Raw genomic sequence first — 24,122 nt, 5'->3', positions numbered from 1 at the left:
AACAAAAAACAAACCTGCATATGTATGCCTATGGTGTTTTGTTCATAATAAAACCTGAAAGTAACTAAGATGCCCTTTAACATATGAATGGATAAGTACACTGTGGTATATCTGGACAATGAAACATTATTTGTCCTAAAACGAGATGAGCCACCAAGTCATGAAAGCTATGGAAGGCACAGCAGGAAGCGAAAGAAGCCAGTCTGAAAAGCCTACATACCTTTAGATCGCAACGGTGTGACGTTTTGGAAAAGACAAAATTATGGAGACAGTAAAATGGTCAGTGGTTGCCACCAGCTGAGAGAAGGAAAAGGAATAAATAGGTGGAATATGCTGGATTTTTCGGGCAGTACTTGATGCAACCCCCAAAACAACAGAATGATCTCTGTTCGTTTCCAAGGCAAGCCATTCAATATCACAGTAATCCAAGTCTGTGCCCCAACCAGTAATGCTGAAGAAGCTGAAGTTGAATGGTTCTATGAAGACCTACAAGACTTCCTAGAACTAACACCCAAAAATGTCCTTTTCATTATAGGGGACTGGAATGCAAAAGTAGGAAGTCAAGAAACACCTGGAGTAACAGGCAGATTTGGCCATAGAGTACAGAATGAAGCAGGGCAAAGGCTAACAGAGATTTGCCAAGAGAATGCACTGGTCATAGCAAACACCCTCTTCCAACAACACAAGAGAAGACCCTACACATGGACATCACCAGAGGGTCAACACTGAAATCAGATTGATTATATTCTTTGCAGCCAAAGACAGAGAAGCTCTATACAGACAGCAAAAACAAGACCAGAAGCTGACTGTGGCTCAGACCATGAACTCCTTATTGCCAAATTCAGACTTAAATTGAAGAAAGTAGGGAAAACCACTAGACCATTCAGGTATGACCCAAATCAAATCCCTTATGATTATACAGTGGAAGTGAGAAATAGATTTAAGGGACTAGATCTGATAGAATGCCTGATGAACTATGGACGGAGGTTTGTGACATTGTACAGGAGACAGGGATCAAGACCATCCCCAAGAAAAAGAAATGCAAAAAAGCAAAATGGCTGTCTGAGAAGGCCTTACAAATAGCTGTGAAAGGAAGAGAAGCCAAAAGCAAAGGAGAAAAGGAAAGATATACCCATTTGAATGCAGAGTTCCAAAGAATAGCAAGGAGAGATAAGAAAGTCTTCCTCAGCAATCAATGAAAAGAAATAGAGGAAAACAACAGAATGGGGAAGACTAGAGATCTCTTCAAGAAAATTAGAGATACCAAGGGAACATTTCATGCAAAGATGGGCTCGACAAAGGACAGAAATGGTATGGACCTAACAGAAGCAAAAGATATTAAGAAGAGGTGGCAAGAATACACAGAAGAACTGTACAAAAAAGATCTTCATGATCACGATAATCACGATGGTGTGATCACTCACCTAGAGCCAGACATCCTGGAATGTGAAGTCAAGTGGGCCTTAGGAAGCATCACTATGAACAATGCTAGGGGAGGTGATGGAATTCCAGTGAAGCTATTTCAAATCCTAAGAGATGATGCTGTGGAAGTGCTGCACTCAATATGCCAGCAAATTTGGAAAACTCAGCAGTGGCCACAGGACTGGAAAAGGTCAGTTTTCATTCCAATCCCAAAGAAAGGCAATGCCAAAGAATGCTCAAACTACTGCACAATTGCACTCATCTCACACGCTAGTAAAGGAATACTCAAAATTCTCCAAGCCAGGCTTCAGCAGTATGTGAACCATGAACTTCCAGATGTTCAATCTGGTTTTAGAAAAGGCAGAGGAACCAGAGATCAAATTGCCAACATCCGCTGGATCATCGAAAAAGCAAGAGAGTTCCAGAAAAACATCCATTTCTGCTTTATTGACTATGCCAAAGCCTTTGACTGTGTGGATCACAATCAACTGTGGAAAATTCTGAAAGAGATGGGAATACCAGACCGCTGACCTGCCTCTTGAGAAATCTGTATGCAGGTCAGGAAGCAATAGTTAGAACTGGACATGGAACAACAGACTGGTTCCAAATAGGAAAAGGAGTACGTCAAGGCTGTATATTGTCACCCTGCTTATTTAACTTATATGCAGAGTATATCATGAGAAATGCTGGGCTGGAAGAAGCTGGAATCAAGATTGCTGGGAGAAATATCAATAACCTCAGATATGCAGATGACACCACCCTTATGGCAGAAAGTGAAGAGGAACGAAAAAGCCTCTTGATGACAGTGAAACAGGAGAGTCAAAAATTTGCCTTAAAGCTCAACATTCAGAAAACTGCAATCATGGCATCTGGTCCCATCGCTTCATGGCAAATAGATGGGGAAACAGTGGAAACAGTGGCTGACTTTATTTTGGGGGGCTCCAAAATCACTGCAGATGGTGATTGTAGCGATGAAATTAAAAGACGCTTGGTCCTTGGAAGAAAAGCTATGACCAACTGAGACAGTATATTAAAAAGCAGAGACATTACTTTGCCAACAAAGGTCCGTCTAGTCAAAGCTATGGTTTTTCCAGTGGTCATGTATGGATATGAGAGTTGAACTGTGAAGAAAGCTGAACGCCGAAGAACTGATGCTTTTGAACTGTGGTGTTGGAGAAGACTCCTGAGAGTCCCTTGGACTGCAAGGAGATCCAACCAGTCCATCCTAAAGAGATCAGTCCTGAGTGTTCATTGGAAGGATTGATGTTGAAGCTGAAACTCCAATACTTAGGCCACCTGATGCGAAGTGCTGACTCATTTGAAAAGACCCTGATGCTGGGAAAGATTGAGGGCAGAAGGAGATGAGGATGAGATGGTTGGATGGCATCACTGACTCAATGGACATGAGTTTGGGTAAACTCTGGGAGTTGGTGATGGACAGGGAGGCCCGGCGTGCTGCGGTCCATGGGGTCGCAAAGAGTCGGACATGACTGAGTAACTGAACTGAAAGGAAATCAGTCCTGAATATTCATTGGAAGGACTGATGCTAAAGATGAAACTCCAATACTTTGGCCACCTGATGCAAAGAACTGACTCATTGGAAAAGACCCTGATGTTGGGAAAGTTTGAGAGCAGGAGGAAAAGGAGATGACAGAGGATGAGATGGTTGGATAGTCCATCACTGACTCGATGGACATGAGTTTGAGCAAGCTCTGGGAGTTGGTGATGCACAGGGAGGCCTGGCATGCAGTAGTCCATGGGGTCGCAAAGAGTTGGACACGACAGAGCCATTCAACTAAACTGAACTACGACAATTAATTTTACAATTCAACTTGGCTAAGCCCTGGTACCCAGTTTTTGTTCAAATACTAGTCCGAATGTCCTTGAGAAGGTATTGTTTAGATGTGATCAAACTTTAAGTCAGATTATCCTTGATTGTGTGGGTGGCCCTACCCAGCCAGTAGAAGGCCTTAAGAGGAAACACTGAGGTTCCTGAGAAAGGAGTTCAGCTTCCAGACTGTCTTCAGAGTCAAGGCTCCAACACCAACTTTTCCCTGGTTGCTAGCCTGCTGGCATGTCCTACAGGTTGGGACTTGCCAGGACCCACAACTGTGTGAGCCAATTTCTTCAAATAAATTCCTCTCTCTCTCTCTTTCTCCTATTGCTTCTATTTGTCTGGAGAACCTGGCTACTAATTTAACTTTCTCTTATTGAACATTGTGGATTTAAATATGCTATTCTGGGTGAAGATATATTTGGGATGAAGATATTTTTACTTGAAAAACTCTCTTTAGTAGTAGAGTGAAAATTGCCACTTCTCTGGTTTTGGGGTTAACATTTTCAATGAATACTTCGGGTCAACACCAACCTTCAGGCTTTATTCTGTGTTGTTTTGGGGAGGGGGCGCGGTGTGGCCTTGCGGCAAAGCATGCAGGATCTTAGCTCCTCACCAGACTTAGTTCCTGCACTCCTGGCCTCTACGGTGGAAGCCCGGAGTCTTAACCACAGGACCACCAGTCCTCAGGTTAGGTAAGCATTTGCCAGTGAGGAAAGACCTCACTGGCATTGGAAAGCTTGCTGGAACTAGGTTATCTTTGAAACCACAATCTTGGGTTCCATAGGAAGCATATACACTCAGCTCAAGAAGGCGGTGATAGTCTGAAAAGTATCCCTTGGAAACCTGAAGTCGGTGCATCTATCTTTAGCCAGTGGAGACTTCAGCCATAACGCCAAGAAATGGTCTCCCAAGACCTTCCTTCCATTTATACACTTGCTTGCTTAGTTCCACTTTGGCTAAATGCACAACTGATGTTTATTTTGCTTCTAAAATTGTTTGCTATTGTTTCACAAACATTGTAACAGCAATTAAGGAATTTTGTTTTAAAGAGAAAAATTGACTTACAACCCTACTGTAGAAACTCATGTTGTTGAGCCTTTTCAACAAATACTTGTTTAATTGGTGGCACCGGCTCTGAGTTGTGGCACATGGGATCTTTAGTTGCAGCATATGGGATCCAGTTCCCTGGTCAGGGATCCAGGGAACCTCGGCCCCCTGCGCTGCGATGGCCAAGTTCTTTTTAGCCACTGGACCACCAGAAGTCCCTTGTTGAGCCTTTATAAGGACATAGATTAAAAAAAAAAAGGCTGGCAGACCTTGGAATTCAGGGCAGAAGGCCTCTGGAGAGGGTAAAACCACACAGAAACTAGGGTGGAGCAATGGTCGCTTCTGAAATGAAATTGAGGAGCTGAAATTCTCCCCAGGGCAGGGTGGGACTGAAAGAGCCTTCACCTCTCTTGGAAACCCCCAGGGCTGTTTGGTTTTTCCGAACCATCGTCTCAGTGGGCTCTAGGCTCAAGAATCTGCTGCCCATTTCTGTGTTTTGTCTTTCAGAGCCCCAGCTCAGGAGGGTTTGGCAGCTACAAGAAGGTTGAGCGCAACAGGAAACGGCCTGTGGCTAGACTGGAGCCTGAGTGCAGGTGAGTGGGGCCACAGCCAGGCCACCCAGCACGGGTCAGCGGTCCCTCAGAGCCACCGGCTCCTCGTCAGCAGCCTGCTGGTCTCCTTACTCTAAGGGTCTTGACTGTGGCAGGAAGGTAACACCGTCCAAGGCCGTCTTAACCTAGTGATGCAGGGAGCTGATGAGAGGTGGGGATAAATGGCAAGCAAACTCATTTGTATTTATTGTAGCCCCCACCTGGCTGGACACTTTGCACACCAGCTGCAGAGGAAAGTGACTAAGCTTGCTGCCAGGGTGTGAGCCATCCTGGCCATTTAACTGCTCCGTGCCTCCTTTTCCTTTGGTAACAGTAACAATAATAATACTGATGCTAGAGCTATGATGAAGATTCAGTTATGATGCATGAAGTACTTAGCACAGCCAGAAACATACTAAGTGCTACAGACACGTGTGCTGTTACTATCTTTACTTAAGTAATAATTTGAGCCGCACCCTGCTTGTCCTTTCCCACTGAGGAAACTGAGGCTCATCGGGATTAAGTCAATTACCGGAGATGGCAGAGCCTGAAACCAAACTCAGATTTGTCTGACAGCAGTTTTTCTTCTCGGAACATGACTGGGCCTGCTCACTGCTATTGAAGTCCCTCTCCTGCTTGCCAGCTTAAGGCTGTTTGTTCTCTTTGTACCGACACGGTGAAATCCTATATGACGGAGGCTCTGCCTTTAATCCGTCATTCCACCCATCCCTGGGGGGAGATTCATGGGGGTGTGGGCACTTCCCCATACACCCTCCTCTTATCGACCTAATCTGGCCCTTCTGATAATTGTCTGTGCTTCCTCTGACTTTCAGAAAGCAGGGGATAACCACAACTAAATAAAAGAAATACTCTGAGAAGCAGGAGCCCTATCAGACTGCTGGATCCAGGGGAGCAATTGGCCTGTTAGGACAGTGATGACCAACAGAAATAGTATAAACACGAACCTTAAAGGTATTTGAAATTTTTCTAATAGCTGTATCAAAAAGGTAAAAAACAAGGCGAAATTAATTTTAATAATATTTAACCGAATAGATCCAAAATACACTGTTTTGACCTGAAATCAATATAAAATTATTCATGATATATACATCTTATAATATATACACATCTATATATGTATGTCATTATATATATATTGTTCAACCCCATGGACTGTAGCCCGCCAGGCCTTCCTGCCCTCCACTGTCTCCCAGGAATTTGCTCTAGTTCATGTCCTTTTAAGTCTAGGGATACAAGTGTGAAATCCATTGTGTATCTCACACATGCAGCCCTAGAACTATACCCCAAGAGTCCAACAGGTATCAGCCAGACACAAGGATGCGCTTGTTCCAAGGGCCTTCATTTATTGTCTCTCTGCATCCCCTTTCTTCTTCAGGAGCAGAGTCTGGGATGGAAGAAAAAAATGGCTGAAGCGGTGAAGAAACCCCCCTCCCCACGCCGCCAACCGCATCGTCCCCGATGGGGGCCGTTTTGCAGGCGGCTGAGATTTCTCTTGCGGTCAGAGGGTCTGCGCCCATCAGCATGGTTTGCACTTCTCACCGCACTGGGCCAGGGGCGAGGATGGGGGTGCTTCAAGTTCTAGGGGGATTCGGGCCTCTCTTGGACCCCCACAAAGTCCTTCCCAGCACTTGGTGCCCAAAGGGGCAGAGGCCTCCGCCAGCCACAGCACCCCGGGCGGGGGGCGCGGGGCGGGCAGCCGGACCTGCCGAGCGGACACTTGGCCGGGCTCGGGTTTCCTGGGCCGGATGGCCGGCCGCAGCCCGGAGGCCGCGAGCGCCGGATGCCCGGCGGGCGTGCGCGGCCCGCACCCGCCCGCGCGCGGCCCCCGGCGCAGCTGCCGCCTCCCCCGGGTGGGAGGCGGTGGGAAGCCCCCTCCGGGTCCCGCGGCCCCTCGGTGGGGCCCTGGGCGGAGCCGCCCACCTGTCCCCCGGGACGCCCCAGGGGGCCGAGCGGGGGCGGGCGCGGAGGGCCGGAGAAAAGGCGCGGGCGGCGCGCGCGGCGGGAGTGAGGGCGCTAGGCGAGCGCGGGACGGGCACGCGAGCTGCCGCGCCGCGCGCACAGGGACCGGGAGCCCGCGGAGCAGCTGGGTGCTCGCGGCGTCCGAACGGGGACAGGTGAGGGGCGGAAGGTGACTGGCGACGGGAGCCCCGAGCCGGAGACTGCGCGCCGTAGGGTGCGGATCAGGGACGCGCTGGGACCGAAACAAGGGCAGAGGGAGGACCACTCCGGGCGGGGGAGGGGCGAGGGTTCGCCTGCAGGGCCGCTGCCCCTTTAAGGTTGCCGGGGCGACGGCTCTGGCCAGAGCGAGGCGCATTGACGTCAGCAGCTGGGTGCTGATTGGCTGCGGCGCGGCCGTTTCCGGTGGCGCCGTTGCGGAGCCGCTGTCGCCGAGTGGAGAGGGGCCGGGAGGGCGTCGTTGAGGGAGCCCCGCCGGCCGTCTCCTAGCCCGCAGCCCGAGCCCGCCGCCGCCCGTCCGCAGGTGAGGGGACTCGCGGGCCCCGGCGCGCCCCGCCTCGCCGCCCGCCGCCCGCCCGGGGGCGCCGGGACGACCCAAGATGGCGTCGCGGGGAGCGCCCTGCGGGGGGACGGCCGCTCCCCCGGCGCCGCCCGCCCGCGCGGCCTCTCCTCACGGCTGCCGCGGGCCCCGCGCTGGCCGGCGTCCGCGCCGCGGGCCGCCCCGGCTGCTCCCGGCTCCCAGCGCGGCCCACCCGCGCCGCCGCGCTCGCCCTCCCCCCACCACGGGCGGCGGCGCGGGGCCCGCGGAGCCCCCAGCCCTTCCGGCCGCCTCGGGGGCGGGGGCCGTGCTTCCCCCCCGCGGCCGCCTAGGCGGCCGCCCGCGGCGCTCTTCGTCCGTCCCGGCCTGCCGCCCCCCCCCCCCCCCCCCCCCCCCGCGGCGGCCGCCGCCGGCCTGCCCCGTCGGTCCACCCTCGCCTTCCTCGGGGTCTCCCCGCGGCCTTCGACCGGAGCGAGATGGGGGCCCTCCCTCCCGCGGCCGGGGCCCAAGTGCCGCGAAGGGCACGTCCCTGCGCACGTCCGGGGTACCCGGGGCCCCCCCAGCTCGGGGCGCGCGCGCCCGCGCCGGGGGGAGCTCGCGGGAGTGGCCATCTCCGTGGTCCCCGAGGATGACCCCCAGGAAGGGCTCCTGGCCGCGGCCTCAATCAGCGACCTTCTCAAAGGGTCTGACATACTTCCTCGCATCTAATCCCTTGGACACAGCGTTGTGTTACTGTCACAACTGAATTTCCAGAAGAAGGAACCCCAGTGTTTTCTTAGGAGAGACAATGCGGTGTCCGTTTTTCAGCAGTTGAGTAACGGGGGGCGAGGGAGAGAGCTAAATTATAGGCTGTTAGAACTGAGTACAAGTGCAGAGTGAATCTGTAGTCCATTAAGAAATTAATACCACGAAATACGGATTTTCCGGGGTTCACACGATGAACACATGAATCCTGGAGCATTTCTATTAATATGCCGCCAAATTTCCAGTGTCCTCTTTTTGGTCTTTTAAATACATTGTTGCAAACAAAAAACCAGTTTCACCTCTTGGACTCCGTTCTCTCATTTCTACCACAAACCTGACCTTTGAATGGTTTCTCTGGTAGTTGAAAACACGTATTGATGTTCCGAAATGTATCTCAGTGTTTGGAAACACAGATCTCATGGACCGATTTTGGTGGCTTTCAGTACAATGTATTTTCTAATGCAGAAAATCCTGAAGTGGATTTTCAGTTGATACGGTTGTCTGACCTGTAAAAGAGGCGGGTGTGAATCTATCTTAAGGTAATCTGTGTGTGTGTGTGTGTGTGTGTTAGAGTTTATTTCTAAAGGAGCAGCAGGAATCTTTTTCTGTGGCCTCTTGAATTTATGTGCCTGTCAGATATCTACAAACTTTCTCATGGTCTGTTAACTAGTCTACTGTTATAAAGCTGTCAAAACAGAATGAGTAACAGCATAGTACTGCCCCTCTTCCCTGTGCTGTTTCTTTGTCCTTTGAAATTTAGTTTGATCTCTTTGGTTTTGTGTGCGTTGTATTTGGAAAACATGGGTTAGTACGGAATTCTCTTGCAGAGTGGAGAGGACCTCACCTTTATCTTCTGATCTTAATTACATGGTAATTAGAAAGGAAAACAGTTTGTGACTCTTTTGTTAAGTTAGTGAGCTTTGAATTCCAGGCTGAGGTTAGCTGCCCATTATTGCATTTGTTTATTTTACTTCACAGCGAAGTAGTTTAAACCCTCTAAAATTCACTAAATGTAGTTTATCTATTTAGTTTTCATGGGAGTTAAAAACTTGATGGTTTAACATTTCCCTATTCAAATCTTTTATAATTTACTTGTTAAGGTGTTTATATGGTGGTTTTTTTTTTTATTAATAACATATAAGATTTTCCCTTTTACTAGTGGATAATTGTGTTATCATTTAAGGCTGGAATCTGGTACAAAGAGTCTGGGATTAAAAATTGCTTTTGTTACTCATCTGGGGTTTCTTTTGTGTTTTAAACCATTTTGGTTGTGTTGGCTGATCAGAGCCTGCGCTTTTGGTTGTGTTGGCTGATCAGAGCCTGCGCTCGGGTGGTTTGCTGGCTGAGATCGGCCTGCTACCCTGGGATCCGGGTTACGTGAAGGGGACGTCAGATGTCCCTCTTGGTGCTTCCTTGCTTTGACCAAGTGCTGACTGCTGTGCCTTGTAGTTCTGTGTCCTGTTTACCCTTTGCACACGTCCCACGTCTTCAGGATTCCTTTTGCAGAAGAGAACTGAATGAAATTCCCTTGGGGGCCTGCCTGACTCCTTAGCACCAGCCCCTGCTGGGAGAGCCGCTCGTGCTTGCTCTCTCGGCCTGGGGGCCGGCCGAGTCCTGCCTCTCCGGGCCTGGGCCCTATGCAGCGGGACCTCAGTGCAGCACTGCCTTGCCAGAATGTGCCTTCTCTTCATACTTCATTCCCTAGTCCTCACCTCCCTGTTTTACAATTTAAAAAATCTACCTAGTGAGAATGAAATCTTTGTGAACCAGTTGCCTGGTGAGTTTGTTAAATCGAAGGCCAGCTTGACGTTCGCTCTCTGTGAATAGTTTTCCCGAGCTTCTGTGTCTTCTCCGTAGTGAACCATGGCTTCCGGCACCACCGCCAGCGAGGAGGAGCGCAGCCTCCGGGAATGCGAGCTCTATGTCCAGAAGCACAACATCCAGGCGCTGCTCAAGGACTCCATCGTGCAGCTGTGCACCGCACGGCCCGAGAGGCCCATGGCCTTCCTCAGGGAATACTTCGAGAAGCTGGAGAAGGTAAAAATAAAAGGGGGAGCGCGAAAGCTGACCCTTACGGTTGTTAAATGCAAGGCTGGACAAGGTCGCTGATTTCTATCATTGGGAAGAAAAGGAATTCTGACCAAATAATTATTTATAATCATCATCATCATTTAAAATAGAATTTCAGAAAAGAAATGCAGTTAATGCGTTTGTAGTAATTTGTAACATTGTAATCAGAATTTATCAAAACTACTCTGAATGCTCAGTTTACTTGGCTACAGGTTTTCCAACCATAGTTCCTTGTAACTGTTTTAATTAATACATAAAATGGACCAAATAAAGTACCTGAGTTGATTCAGTTGATTGGAAGTAGTACAGCACTGGTCAGCAGAAACTATCGCAAGATTGTAAATTGATTATACTCCAGTAAAAATTAAAAAATAAAAACAGTACATCAGTGGTGTGAATTGAGAACTTCTGCAGTACCTCAAAGCATTTGTGCTGTTTTCTTCAGCAAAACAAGTAAACTTGCAGGCTTTACCCTACGTTTGAAATCACTGTACTGGAGCATCCGAGTCCGGCTTGTGACTAGTACGTTAGAAACTCCGAGTCGTCCAAGTATGTCTTACTGTAGGATATGTCCTAGCATAAATTGACTGTGGAGCAGAGAGAGCAAGATGGACAGCTCTCAGAATTTTACTTTATTTACAGTTCTGGTCAGGACTTGTTTCCTTTTGAGAAAAAAGAGATTCAGTTTTTACTCATTGTTGCGCATCCTTATTGTGTGTGTGTCGGTGGGACCTAAGCATGGGGTATGTGCTTCTCTAAGCAAAGTCGTCATTTTTCATCAAGGTCAGTGCTTTAGTTCAGTTCCCTCAAAAAAATCATGAAGGAGGAAGTTTGGTTTGTTGAGAGTTTTGAGTAGTTTGTTTGATTTGCTCCTGAAACTTCAGCAGGATAAAGTTACAGATTTTCTTAACGCATATTGAAGTTATGATGTGGTTCATAATGACTGTGTACCACTTGGGAGGCATTTTCTTAGGTGTATGATTGTTAATTATCTAGTTGTATTGCAGAAAGTTTTATACTGTATCCCACTGGTTTGGACAACTTCTCAGTCAGTATAATTTATTAGTAAAAGAATCTGTTTTACTAATGTTCAGAAAATGTTTGGGTGGCTCAGTGATTAGACCCTTTTTCCAGTTTTCTTGGAAAGCTGTTGAAATTGGTGTCTAGTACCATGATTGGAATAATTAAAAACAACAGGAAAACCTAGCCAGTCCCAGTGCATGTAGCCTTGGTGTTTTGGAACTGTGGTAGGAAGTCTGGTTTTTACTTAAGCAGTTTCTGATAGTGGAGCACTGTAGCGTCAGGCTGCCGTGGGCCTTCCCTCCCTGTTTGGAAGTGAAGTGCGTTCCTGGAGGTCTGGTTCTGAAGTTGGTCGCTGTAAGGTGATCCCTCTTCTCTCTGGACATCAATAGCAGCCACCCGCTGAGCGGACGAGGTGGGTGAGGCATGAAGTGTGTGTCTTTTTATAGGGAGTGTGCAGTGCCGTGCTCGTCTCAGGGCTGCACTTTGATGGCCCTGTTGGAGCACTGACCTCAGGGAAAGCAGGAAAGGACCCGGAAAGTCATTTCTGTGCACATGGGGTTTTTAGATGTGATGTGTGTCGGCCTCTCTACCCCTTAAGAGAAGTCACAGCTTACCACTTTTGTGTGTTCATGGATTTTTGTTCATTTGCATCCACTCCTTTAGCCGAGGTTGACTATGGATATCCAGGCATTGGAGAAACTAGGGTTTCAGCTGTTCAACAGGTCATTTTTCTGTACATTAGGTGTTGAGTTATATGTCTGAGAATACAGGCACACTCTTGTCTCCTCTTTGCCATGCTAACCAGGGCTCATGTTTCTGGTTCCCTCAACTGCTCAGTAAGAAGTGCCCCAGAAACCTGTCTCAGTTGGTCCATTGACAGCGTCTGCATCTTTCTTCAGACTGTTGTTTGTCATCCGAGTCCTCTCTTTTGTATGTGTTCCTTTGAACCTTGCCAACTAGTAGATGAGAGGAATTGTGATGGCTCTGACTGTGGAGTGCCTCCTGTGTGCCAGGTTCTGTGTGAGCCCTTGACCTTTTGTAAATGCTCATTATTTCAAATGTGTGAGGTTGGTGATTGTCACCGTTTTAGAGAGGAAGCAGTAAAGCTAAGAGAGGGGTCAGGGAACTTGGCTGCGGTCATACAGGGACCTCGTGCCCCCCACGTCTCGGTGGTTCACTCCAGATGTCCTGATACTGGGTCACGTGCAGCCCTCTCTGCTCAGCCCGTCTTGTCTTGGCTGCACATGTTTTGTTCCGGGGTTCAGTGGAAGGAGCAGCCATATATAAGGCATGCTGTTCTCAAGGCAGAGCAGGGCAGGCGCTCTAGGGGCCAGAGTACAGTCTTAAAAGAAGAGGGCGTGGCGTGGCAGAACAAGCCACGTACCAAACCCCGAGTCAGTGGGCTGGGACGTTGACGTCACCCTCTGGGAGGAATGGATGTCAGGGCAGGGAGGATGAAAGCACGCTGAGTGAGCCGCGGGTGCAGAATCAGAACTTAATGTGCTGGGATGCACTGACAGTAAGGGGACGGGGGCGGGGGGGTTCTTTTGAGGAGTGAGGAGACTGAAGAATGACAGCAGTGAGAAAAAGGATATAAAACGTGTCACGGTGCTCGGGAGAAATGGGCGACCTCAGCCGTGGCTCCAAGTCATCAGGATCAGGACACGTCCAAGTGCCGTTGGAAGGTGGAAATCCAGGAAGCATGGTTACAACCACAGTGCTCTTGGCACTTCAGAATCGTCTAAGACAATAAAAATTCACTTAGATAGACAGTACTTCCAAACGAAGGGTTACTTGTGAGGTTTTTCATGAATTTTTTGTGAAATATCAATGACACATCTTGGGAGGTAGAATCTGTGTTTTCATTTATGCTCTTGAACTTTAAACTTTGGGCACACTGGAGTTTTAAAGTTCTCTGTTAATATGGAATGAGAAAAACCTTACCTGTTACTGTAATTACCAGAACGATAATGAAGTGGGTTTTCTTTGAAAATTTTTTAAAAAACAATTTAGTTACATATTTGCCCGTGGCTCAACATGACAATGAAAAGTCTTTTTCCTACGCCGTGGTCTCCCTGGAGTGCCGCCTGAGTTCCATCATACACGGGCATTTACACACCTGTGTCCAGTGTGTGCATGGCATCCACTGTATGGACGCACATTAACTGTGGGTGTTACTTAATCGCCATATTGATGACTGTTTTGGTGGTTTCTGGTATTTTGCTGTTAAAAGCTTTGGTATAATGAATAACTCTGTGTATATGTAATTTCACATACATGCATGTTTAAAATAAATTGCTAGCAGTAGACACACTTTATTATTTGATCAACAGGTAAGTGCGTTTGTAACTGAATATGCAAATACATTCACGGTAGTTTTGTTACAGGCCTTTGTTACTGTGTTTTTAATTGAAAAATCTAGAGAGATGAGAAAAATAAAGCTGGTTCCTCCCTCCAAAAAAAAAAAAAAAACCCATCAGTCACAAGTCTACTGATAGAAATAAGCACTGTTCTTGCCTCAGTGGTGGTGGTTCCAGATGGTTCTTGCTGCACTTGTGTGTGCTTTGATTTGTCTTGATGCCAGATGCAGAACTGAGTACCAGGCGGGAGAAAAAGCCACCACCTCCTTAAATTCTTTTTTATCAGAATTTTTCAGAAATAATTAGTAAATGTTGTCATTTAGAATTTCAAGGCTGCTTTAGGAAAAGAATGGAGAGTGAGTCACGAACGAGGAGGTGATAGCTCGCCATTCTCGGCTTGTTTCATTCGGGTTTGGCGTCAGTCATAACTCATTCTCTACTGCAGACCTGAGGGGATTTCTTTTTAAGGCCCTAGATCTGAAAAATAAGATTTTTAAGTAGTTGATCTTGGTTTCATATGGATTGGTTTAATAAGTTGTTAAAAACAGGTAAACCGAGTGTCAGCCCTGCCCGTAAAGAATGCTTCCAGCTCTGTTAGGGTAAGTATTGTTATGTTTGATCTTAGTTGAAGTCCAGGTTCCCATCACATTTCATTATTTGTTGAATATAAATCCCACAGGCTCAGCACTCTCTCTCTCGTTTTTTTGTGTTCCCCTTGCCTAGTGTAGATGTGGAGTGGCAGGTCCACAGAATTTGTATTGAGTTAATGGAGTAACCTGATAGCCTAGACTTTCTCATGTCACTTGCTGTGCCTGAGTGATATTCCTAGATGGCATGCACGGGCGAGGCAGGGATCTCACTCCTTTCCCAGGGTTTAGTTTTGCAGTTGATGGCTGTTGAGTGCGTTGCAGATCACCGTCGCTTTATCGCCTCAGTGCGTGTATGGCTTGCATATGCGTGTTCTGTGCCCTGTACCAGTGGCTTTCTGTTTGTTAGTGTAGCTCCTGTCACCATCTGAGGAGCAGTATGACCTTTCAGAGTATTGCTCTTCAAATTCGACTCTGCACTTTCTGCCATTCATGATTCGCCTTTGCGCCTTAACTCTCACGTTGAGAAGGAGAGGTTTGCAGTGACTGAGAAGGACTGTGGTTAGACTAGGAGAACGCCAGTGAAGAGCACCGAGGCAGGGTCTCGTTTTATGAACTTGTAATTTTTCAGGAGGAGGCAAAGCAGATCCAGAACCTGCAGAAAGCGGGCAGCCGTGCAGACTCTCGGGAGGATGAAATCTCCCCGCCGCCCCCTAACCCGGTGGTGAAGGGCCGGCGGCGACGCGGGGCCATCAGCGCTGAGGTCTACACCGAGGAGGATGCCGCGTCCTATGTTCGGAAGGTACCTGCCCGCGGGGATGTCTCCTCTGATGAGCGTGCGCTGTTCCCAGCAGTAAACACAAGTGGGGTGGGCCGTACTCCATCCCTGCTGTTCCTGGGTGCTGGGAGCAGGTTTCTGCAATAATAGCCCATCAGAGGAGGTATCCATAGTGATTATAAAACAGCGAGTACTTGAGTTTGGGGGATTTTCTTTTCCGTGGTGGTGTTTTGCGGTGAAAGACCAGGTAGTACTTGTTGTCCTGCATTGTGGTGTCAGTTTTTTGACGTCCTCTCGTTCGTGTGGTGGCTTTACCCTTTTGCTCTGTAAGTGTCTTTCATCTCCATTGGCTTTTTCTCAGAGCCAGTCTGCCATTTCCAGTTATGCGATTAGCCTGAAGGGGGAGGATAATTGGGCTGGCAGGAGGTTGAGAGACTAACAGTGCATGATCACACTTCAGACGATGACAAGTTACCATAAAACGCTCGGGTGTGCCTCAGTAATGACCGTGGGTAAGGTGATTGTGGTTTGTTTCTCCGGTTGTTGACTAGGAACCAAACACCAGCCTTTCAGTGCAGGCCTAGTTGTAGACAAAGGGGATTAATTAGTCAGTATTTGTTCACTCAAAGTCAGTATCTGTTCACTCAAAGTCAGTATCTGTGGGGTCAGAGATAGTGTGAGAGTGTTGTGTTGAAAATACTTAACTCGAAGCAGCCTTGTCTAAGTACCTAAGGTAGCTTGACATCTAATTGAAATGTCGGTTGCAGTCATGAAGTTGTTTTGGTTTATGGAATGTGGGGAATGGTCATTGGACTTCCTGCTCTTTCCTAGGTTATACCGAAAGATTATAAGACAATGGCTGCTTTAGCTAAAGCCATTGAAAAGAACGTACTGTTTTCACATCTTGATGATAACGAGAGAAGGTAGGTGATATTTTTTTTTCGGTACAGTTGGGATCCCAAACTAGCTGCCTCACTGTTGCAAGTTTTAAAGGGTCTTCATAATTGTTCACCTGGTGCCACTCCAGGCTGAAAATCTGGAAGCTCTAAGGTTAACTAACAGACTAAGGTCTGTTAGTTTTAAGGTTAATGTTTTGTAACACGAAGCCTTCTCTCTCTGCAGTGACATTTTTGACGCCATGTTCCCGGTTTCCTTTATTGCTGGAGAGACTGTTATTCAGCAGGGTAAGGGTGGCCGCTTTTGTGGCAAGTGCTATTAGTAAAGTTGTGAAGTTTTTTCCTCTTTCAGCCTACCATCTTCCTTTTGGTATACTGTTGGATTTTCTTATTTCTTTAATTAAAATTTTCTCAGCTAAAAGTAAACGGCACACTTTGCCTAAGGGGCTAGTATTTCCCTAATGTCAGTGTAGTTTTGTTTATAGTAACTGTTAAAAGAAAATTTGTGCATTTTTACTTTGTAAGGAATTCCAGAGCCACATATATTTTATATATCTTTTATATGGATCATTAACCAGTCAGAGGAAGATGAAGCAGGGAATAAGCCACACTCAGACTCTTCATCATCTAGCTTGTCTCTGTGTAAGGCTCTGTCCCTTCTGCCGGCTCTTACTTTGCCCACATACACTGACATGGAGCTCATCTTCTGGGTGTTCCTCTTTTTTCCTTTCTTATTTACTCTCAATATTTTCATGGGTTTTCATAATCCATGTATTTTCTTCTTTAGTGACAAGGTGATATGTTGTTACTATTGTATCTTGTTTGTTGTTTTAGATGACATAGTGGTTAATATTTATAATTTCTATGCATACAAGTGGCTTGCTTAAGTTATTTTTCAGAGGCATCTTCACCATGAGATGACTGATGACCTGGTCAGTTTTATGACTTGTAAAATATATTGCTGGACTTTTTGGTTTGATTTGTTCTTTTTTAGTTTATAATTTGCTTCTGACTTTTTAACTCTCCTCACTTTTAGGTGACGAAGGGGATAACTTCTACGTGATTGACCAAGGAGAGATGGACGTAAGATTTAATAATAAAAATATGTTGAGAATCTTAAAAGCTTGTTATTTACTGCTTCTGAGAGTGTCTGAAGGACTATTACATCCTTGTATGTTAGATTCCTTTTGCCAGATGTTTTACTGACACCAAGAAAGGCCATTTTTACTGACACATAGACTTTCTAAAGGTACTTCCTTTGGTTGAGTGTACAGTTCGGAGCTTTCACTGGGTTAGCGGTTCAGGCATGTGCGCCTGCTTTGCAGGAGAAGGTCAGGGGGAGGCTTGGCAGGTCGTCAGCTGGGAGACTTGGTGCAGCCTCTGTCCTGTACATCTTGTCCTCCCACAAGAGTATTAGAAAACTCAGTGGCACAGCAAGTAAAGCGCTAACCAGCACAGTGCCTGGCACAGGGCTCTGTAAGTACACTTGTTCAGTGGCTGAGTTGTGTCCCACTCTTTTCAACCCCATGGGCTGCAGCACACCAGGCTCTTCTGTCCTCCACCGTCTCCTGGAGGTTGCTTATAGTCATGTCCATTGAGTTGGTGATGCTGTCTAACCATCTGATCCTCTGCTGCCCCCTTCTCCTTTTGCCTAGTAAATATGTGATGAGCACTGTTAAGGCCTGGTTCACTTTTTCACTCTCATCGTCTGCACTGGGGGCCCTTTTCTTCCCAGATGATTAGGCCAGCTGTGTCATAGACACTCTGGGAGTTTGAGTTGTCAGAAGGCAGGTGCTTTGCTCTGTTGTGTTCCAGAAAGGTAACATTTTATTTTCTACAACAAAGTTCAGGATTCTGACCTTTTAAAAGAGTGTGTGCGTTTTTAATCCGTATATATTTGTGTGTGTAGAGATAACCAGTGCTTTTGTATTTTAGGTCTATGTCAACAATGAATGGGCAACCAGTGTTGGGGAAGGAGGGAGCTTCGGGGAGCTTGCTCTGATTTACGGGACTCCTCGAGCGGCCACTGTCAAGGCCAAGACGAACGTGAAACTGTGGGGCATTGACCGGGACAGCTACAGAAGGATCCTCATGGTGAGACCCGTGCGAGTGGGTGCAGCCTGCCGTCCAGGCTGTGCGACTCGCGCTTGACAGTGCTACCGCGGGAAGGTGGGAGTGCTTGTAACGGTTGGATGCTTGGTCTTAGCATTACCCGTTACACCGTTTGCGACAGAGGTCTTTTAGAACCGAACTTTGGCTGAAATAATATGGGAGATAAACACAGGGTGTGTGTGCAGTGGTCAGCTGATGTTTGCAACTGCCTCCGTTGGCCAGCGCATCTTCCTGTAGCCAGGAAGATCTTCACACGGACGGACAGCTTGATGGTGCTGCTCTGACGTTTCTACGATAGCAGTTTGAGTCCTTCTTTCTGTAGAGGATTGGCGTTGTGGAGCAGGACCCTGAGCTGGAAGTATACTCAGCTTTCCTTGGGGGCTTTTTTTTTGGAGGACTGATTATTTGCTTTTTTGACGTTTCAGTCCGTGATGAATTTGGAGGACTGATTATTTGCTTTTTTGACGTTTCAGTCCTTGGTGAATTCTTTGGCCATATACCTGGTGTTCCTTTTAGGAGCACGTTACCGAGAGCTTCTTACTGAACACAGGCCTACCGTCTTCAACAGGAGAGAGCAAGCGAGCCCTGGGTGACCGTTGCCAGCTTACCTGACACAGCACTTGTTGCTCCACAGCGCTATGCGGTTTACACGCTTCAGAGACACGACTTTCTCTTTTTCATTTACAGGGAAGCACGCTGAGAAAGCGGAAGATGTATGAGGAGTTTCTTAGTAAAGTGTCTATTTTAGGTAAGTTGGAAAGTTGCATGGAGAATCGCTAAATTGAAGTGTTAGTGGTGCTTAAGGAAGTGGATTCTGTTTGCTAAAGATTGCTCAAGTTATCAGCATATTCTCATAGTAACAAAAAGCACGGAACTGTGAGACCGAGGGTTGGCCAAGAAGGAGTTTCACCTTGTGTTTAGTTTGCTGGTGGATGGCTGACCTCTTAGTTAGAAATCAGTGCTACTGATTCTTCCTGGAAGGATAGAAAGGCTGGACCTGTCCTCCAGACGGCGGCCGGCCGGTTCCCCGGGACTTGGTCTCCATGCTCTGTCAGTGAGTTTTTTTAGTTCAGGAAAGTGAGTGTCGCCAAGAATGTGTTTCTTCTGTGGAAAGGTTTGGTGTCACTTGCTGGCTTTCTCTGAAAAAATGCTAGAAGTTTGAGGAAATGCAGAGCAGCGTAATGGGAGGTGCTGCTGTGGGATATGTTACAGGGACTTGGAGATGTTATTACAAGCTGCTCTTCATTGGGAGGGAATGGTGGATTTCATAAGGTCACGCAGTCTTGAATTGTTGCTTTTTACAGTGACTTGATTTTTGTGCCCTTAGTTTTCCTTTCTTGGAAGTGATTACTATTTAGTGTCTTGAGTGTTAGTTTGGCCTTTGGGAACATAAGTTATTTTTTAGTTATTCTTTTTGGTTTTGTAAATAAATCTGAGTTATTTCTCTGCATTTCTGGAACAGATTCTTTTGGGTCCTGTAATTGCAGGTTTGAGTTGCATTGATGGCAGTCTTTGGCAATACTTAATGATCACATTCTTTTCATTCCTTTCCCACTGGATGAGTTGGTGTAGGTTAGTCTGGCTTCTGGGCCCCTGGATTCAGGAGGGTGCGTGGGCCACCTGCACGTGCCGGGGGCGTTGCTGAGAGGGCAGTTGAGACAGGCGCCGAGTTGAATCTGAGCCGCACTGGAGTGTCTCAGTTGACTTTTGTTTTGAAATTCTTAGCATGCCAGATAACACAGGGAAACTCTTTGGATATTTGCCTTTTAGAATCTCTGGACAAGTGGGAGCGTCTCACGGTAGCTGATGCATTGGAACCAGTCCAGTTTGAAGACGGGCAGAAGATTGTGGTACAGGGGGAGCCGGGTGATGAATTCTTCATTATTTTAGAGGTAAAGAGGGGGCAGCCCCGGAGGGAGAAGGGGGCGCTGGTTCTCAGTCACAGCTTCTGTTCTCGGGTCACCTGACACTTTCAGTTAAAGGTTATCGTCCCCTTTGAAATGCTGATACTTGCTTTTCTGCTAGGCCACCACATTTTAAATGAGTTTAAGTCAGAATTGTGGGAGGTATTAGCCAGATTCTGATTTACTCAAATTAATCCTGCTTATACAGGCCAAACAGAACTCCACCACTCAACGTGCAGACTGTGAAATGATGTACATTTTTGTTAAAATCATGCTTTTGGGCTGTTTGGCAATAAAGGGCCCAGCTCAGGTCTTTAAATTCTCTGTTTTCCTGTGTTTTATATGCTCATGACCGTGGACATGGAGATCCACACAGCTAGTGTGCTGTGAATGTGGTCAGGAGAAGCTGCTGGTATCTCTCCGGCCAGGGGTTGAGGAAGTCTCAGTGAGCAGGGCCAGGCAGGAATGTGTCCAGGCTCTTCTGAGCCCCGGTGTTTCTGTCGCAGACAGAACTCTGTCACAGAGGCAGCAGGCAGGGACAGTACCTGGAGGAGCTGGGGCATCGCCCGCGTGCCGCTGTGTCCATGAAGAGGCGGTGCGCCTGGGTCTGCCCTCCTCCCGCAGTTTCTCGCCTCAGTCCAAACCCTGGCAGTCCCTTGGCAGCAGGAACCCCGGGGATGGAGGTCAAGCCTTTGCTGACTCTCCAGTCCCCTTCATCACGTGAACACAGAAGATGTGAAGTAGCTGCTATTTGTTCTTCTTGCAGAGCTCTAGGTTGCACAGGGTGGTAGCGTGTCCCTGGGAGTGGGCCGTGTTCACGTGTGTTGCTCTCTGGTGGTCCCATCACAGGGCTCAGCCGCGGTGCTGCAGCGGCGCTCAGAGAACGAAGAGTTTGTGGAAGTGGGAAGGTTGGGGCCTTCAGACTACTTTGGTAAGTGGGTCCCGCAGGGTGACGTCCCTCCTCAGCAAGCGCCACAGTCCTTCCTGGCCTTGTTTTCCTTCTCCTGCGTTTCAGTTTTTACTTTAGTTTTTTGGCTCTCAGAGAGTTTGACCTTGACTCAGTTAGTTACATTACTGTCTCATGTCTGTCGTTTGTTCTGAAGTGCAGATGTCGTGTGGCCTGGGCGGGTCTCTCTCTGCTCTAAGGGTGCCTCTCGGAAAGCGTTCCGGGAGTGTGCCCGCTCTCAGCCCCCTCTCCCCTCCAGGCGAGATCGCTCTGCTGATGAACCGGCCCCGTGCAGCCACCGTGGTGGCCCGTGGCCCGCTGAAGTGCGTCAAGCTGGACCGGCCGCGGTTCGAGCGCGTTCTCGGCCCGTGCTCCGACATCCTCAAGCGCAACATCCAGCAGTACAACAGCTTCGTGTCCCTGTCTGTCTGAGGCCCGCCCCGGCGCCCGGTCCGCCCAGGCCCCCACGCAGACGCTCTGTGCCCGCGCAGCGCCCTGTGGCCACTGGCACCGCAGCTTCTTGTCGGTTTCTGTTCAAGTTGCTTTTGTGGCACCGTTTTTATTTTGGAGCATTACTGAGTGCTCACACAGTTAAATAAATAGAAGGGTTCTCTGGAGACTTTGCTGTCCCCGCCTGTCTGTGCAGTGTTGGTGTTCACACCCCAGCCCCCGCCGCCCCTGCCCCAGCCTGGCTCGCTGTCTGCCGAGGGTTGACCCCGCTCCCGAGGTGCGTGGCGTCTGAGGCACAGCGCGAGGTTTCCTTGAAGTGATGCACGTTCCTGCTGCCGCAAGTGTTCTTTAGACTGTGGCCATGTGTGCTGTCTGCCTCTATGGAATAAATGATTTCCCATGAAGCTCTGAGGATTAGGAGGAACAGGTGTAGAAGAATCTTCATGTAGTAGGATGTCTGCCTGTAGTTAGAGTAGCTTAAGGGTGGAAATGCCCATTGTTGCTATGATACAACCAGTTCTTTTTCTTTTTTAATAAGTATTTGTATTTGTCAGGCTGATATGCCTGATTTTGTTTCTCTCTGGTTGTTAAGGTTTCCTCTTCAGTTCTGCAGCATGTTGAGGTGTGCTGTCTATTCCTGCTTTCTGCATTTCACACCAAATCATAAGCCACAAATACCAGTTCTGATTTAACGACATCTGCCTCAGCTCACAGATTCTGATTAGACCTTCCTCTTTCCAGCTAGTGCCAAATACTCAGCAGCAGATGCTGAATTGATAATGAGAGTTCAAGGTCTGCATTCCTGGTTGTTAGCTCAGAGCCTCTGGTTAGTGTACGTCCTTCAGGTGACCCCAGGATGGTCATCTCTTACACTCTGCAAGCCCTGACTCCAGGAAAGATACACTCCATGTCGATGTAACAGAAAAATGGAAGAGGGGTTGCTAAAGGGGGCGATGGCGGGCAGACGAGTTCAGTGTTGGACTCTGCGCCCTGAGTTCACTGGGGCAGGGGACTCGGGAAGACGTTCTTTACTTGGCTTCAGCGCCCGCACCACCCCTCGCCCCGCTTTCAATCAGCTAGACTTCATGGGGGCTTGGGGGTGGGGTAGGATATGTCTGTGTTACACATCCATCAGAGAGGCCATCCTGCTGAGAAGTTCTGCTTCCCTATCCGCTGTTTTATTCCCTGGGAGACTTTTCTGTGTAAACTTGTTTTGAGTCTTAACTGTGTTTCGGAGTTTTCCAGCCCTATCAACCTTGTGCTGTTACACTCTTCCCTTGCACCAATGATAGCCCCACTGTTCATCTTTATTGTTTTTTAAACAGCATCTCACAGTTCCGTAATGTAGGCACTTCTGTTTGCATTGTGATTTTTGTAACCTAACATGTAGGGGTATATTTGGGAGTGACTGCAAGTGTTTCTTTTTCCATCTGTATGCAACTGGCTCTGATTAGTAATCCCTTCTTACCCTTTCCTGGGTCATTAAATTGGTCATGGTACATGTTTTTCACAGATTAGAACAATTTTTAGGTTGTTACTAGTTTGGAGTATAAATCTGGGAAACATTTTATTTACATTTTAGTGTGGAATAGAAAGCCACCTTATTACATATTTTTTATTTTTCAAAATTATACTAAATGAGGATTTTTGATCTGTATTTTGTGTTTAGCTGCCTTTTTATATTTAAAAGATTAAAAATTGTTAATTAGCTTAAAGCTTAATTTGATCTTTGTTTAAATGCCAAACTGTACTTTAGAATGTCATACGTTTGCACAGTTTCCTGTATGTATAAAATCATGTTCGTGTATATTTAGATACCCACAATGCTTCCTAAATGAATTTTGCTCTTAAGTCATTTGGCTTTGCTGTTTACCCCTTTTTGTAGTTTTTAATCTAAGCAAACTGAAGTCTGAATTTAAAGATGATCGCATTTTAAGCTTTGTCTTTGTGCAGTCTGGGTGTATATGCGAAATCACAGTTGCGTCGTCTGTCTCAGCGGACATCCTGAGCTTTCGCAGTCGTCATTTCTGGGCTTGGTAAGGGAGTTTGAGATCTCCTGCTCTAACAGTGTGGACACCAAAGGACCATTTTGTATTGTTCCTGGTTACTAGTCCGATTATTCTGTGTGTGCTAATATACTCTCTTCTTTTTGTTATAGATTGTCTCAATGGTAGGTCAAGTAATAAAAGATTAAATAATTTAATTCTTTAACGAATCAGTCTTTCTTCCCTTTCTCCTTTCCTTCTCTTCTCCATCCCCAGTCCCCCAGAAACTCCGAATCCAAATCCGGTCCGCAAGGATGAAAATTGATTGTGAGTTAGGGGATGAGGGGATCATCGGAAGAATACGTTTGTTTTCAGTGTTTTCCAGTTCAGTTTGTCAGTGAATCTAAACTCCTTACTTTCAGGGTAATTGAGATGTACCGGATCTGTTTACCGAATGATGGAAGGAAAAGGTTCAATCAAGTCAAAGAACTCCTTTTCGTTAAGGGTAGACTGGTTCTCTGACTCCTGGATCAGCGTGCTCCTTGGCTTAAATTTAATAAGTGCATTTGTATGTTTAGGTGTGTGTCTGTGTTTTGCACACATACAAGGTCATTTCTAATACTTGTTCCTCAGATTGCTGAGGCATGGGATGGGTAATTGAGTCTGTTAGGATGGTAGATTTCGTTTCTTCACACCCTGCTGGAACTGTGCTGCTTCGTAGCACATGCGCTTTGTCCAGATGCAGTCACCTCCTCCCGCAGCCCGCTGGAGTTCGAATATTTAACGGACTATAATTGAAGAGCATTTTCCTGGGTTGACTGTACTGGTTGTAGATTAATTGTCCCTCTCAAACACT

The 24,122-nt window shown here is 47.3% G+C and overlaps 1 protein-coding gene across 2 annotated transcripts; it reads left to right on the top strand.

Moving 5' to 3' along the window:
• The first annotated feature begins 6,940 nt into the window (after nt 1-6,940).
• PRKAR1A (protein kinase cAMP-dependent type I regulatory subunit alpha) lies at nt 6,941-23,484 on the top strand. 2 transcript variants are annotated; one of them, XM_061393013.1, is made up of 11 exons: nt 6,941-7,031; nt 10,013-10,192; nt 14,827-14,997; nt 15,805-15,896; nt 16,096-16,157; nt 16,906-16,952; nt 17,805-17,963; nt 18,669-18,729; nt 19,752-19,873; nt 20,735-20,816; nt 21,091-23,484. In XM_061393013.1, the coding sequence occupies exons 2-11, from the start codon at nt 10,019-10,021 to the stop codon at nt 21,261-21,263; spliced, it is 1,143 nt and encodes a 380-aa protein (XP_061248997.1). In that variant the 5' UTR covers nt 6,941-7,031; nt 10,013-10,018; the 3' UTR covers nt 21,264-23,484. The 2 variants fall into 2 exon arrangements, with proteins under 2 accessions (XP_061248997.1, XP_061248996.1); XM_061393012.1 differs by lacking the exon at nt 6,941-7,031 and adding an exon at nt 7,252-7,396.
• Nucleotides 23,485-24,122: the final 638 nt, after the last annotated feature.

The sequence above is a fragment of the Bos javanicus genome, chromosome 19, assembly GCF_032452875.1.
Source record: "Bos javanicus breed banteng chromosome 19, ARS-OSU_banteng_1.0, whole genome shotgun sequence".
NCBI classification, from domain to species: domain Eukaryota; kingdom Metazoa; phylum Chordata; class Mammalia; order Artiodactyla; family Bovidae; genus Bos; species Bos javanicus.
The sequence above is the reverse complement of the archived record's forward strand: the minus strand, read 5'-3'. Positions and strand labels throughout refer to the sequence as shown.

Bases quoted from the DNA above. Each gene is read 5' to 3' on its own strand.
- PRKAR1A (XM_061393013.1), top strand. From the start codon at position 10,019: ATGGCTTCCGGCACCACCGCCAGCGAGGAGGAGCGCAGCCTCCGGGAA. The intron at 16,158-16,905 runs GTAAGGGTGGCC...CCTCACTTTTAG, and splicing joins AGAGACTGTTATTCAGCAGG to GTGACGAAGGGGATAACTTC. The intron at 16,953-17,804 runs GTAAGATTTAAT...TTTGTATTTTAG, and splicing joins TTGACCAAGGAGAGATGGAC to GTCTATGTCAACAATGAATG.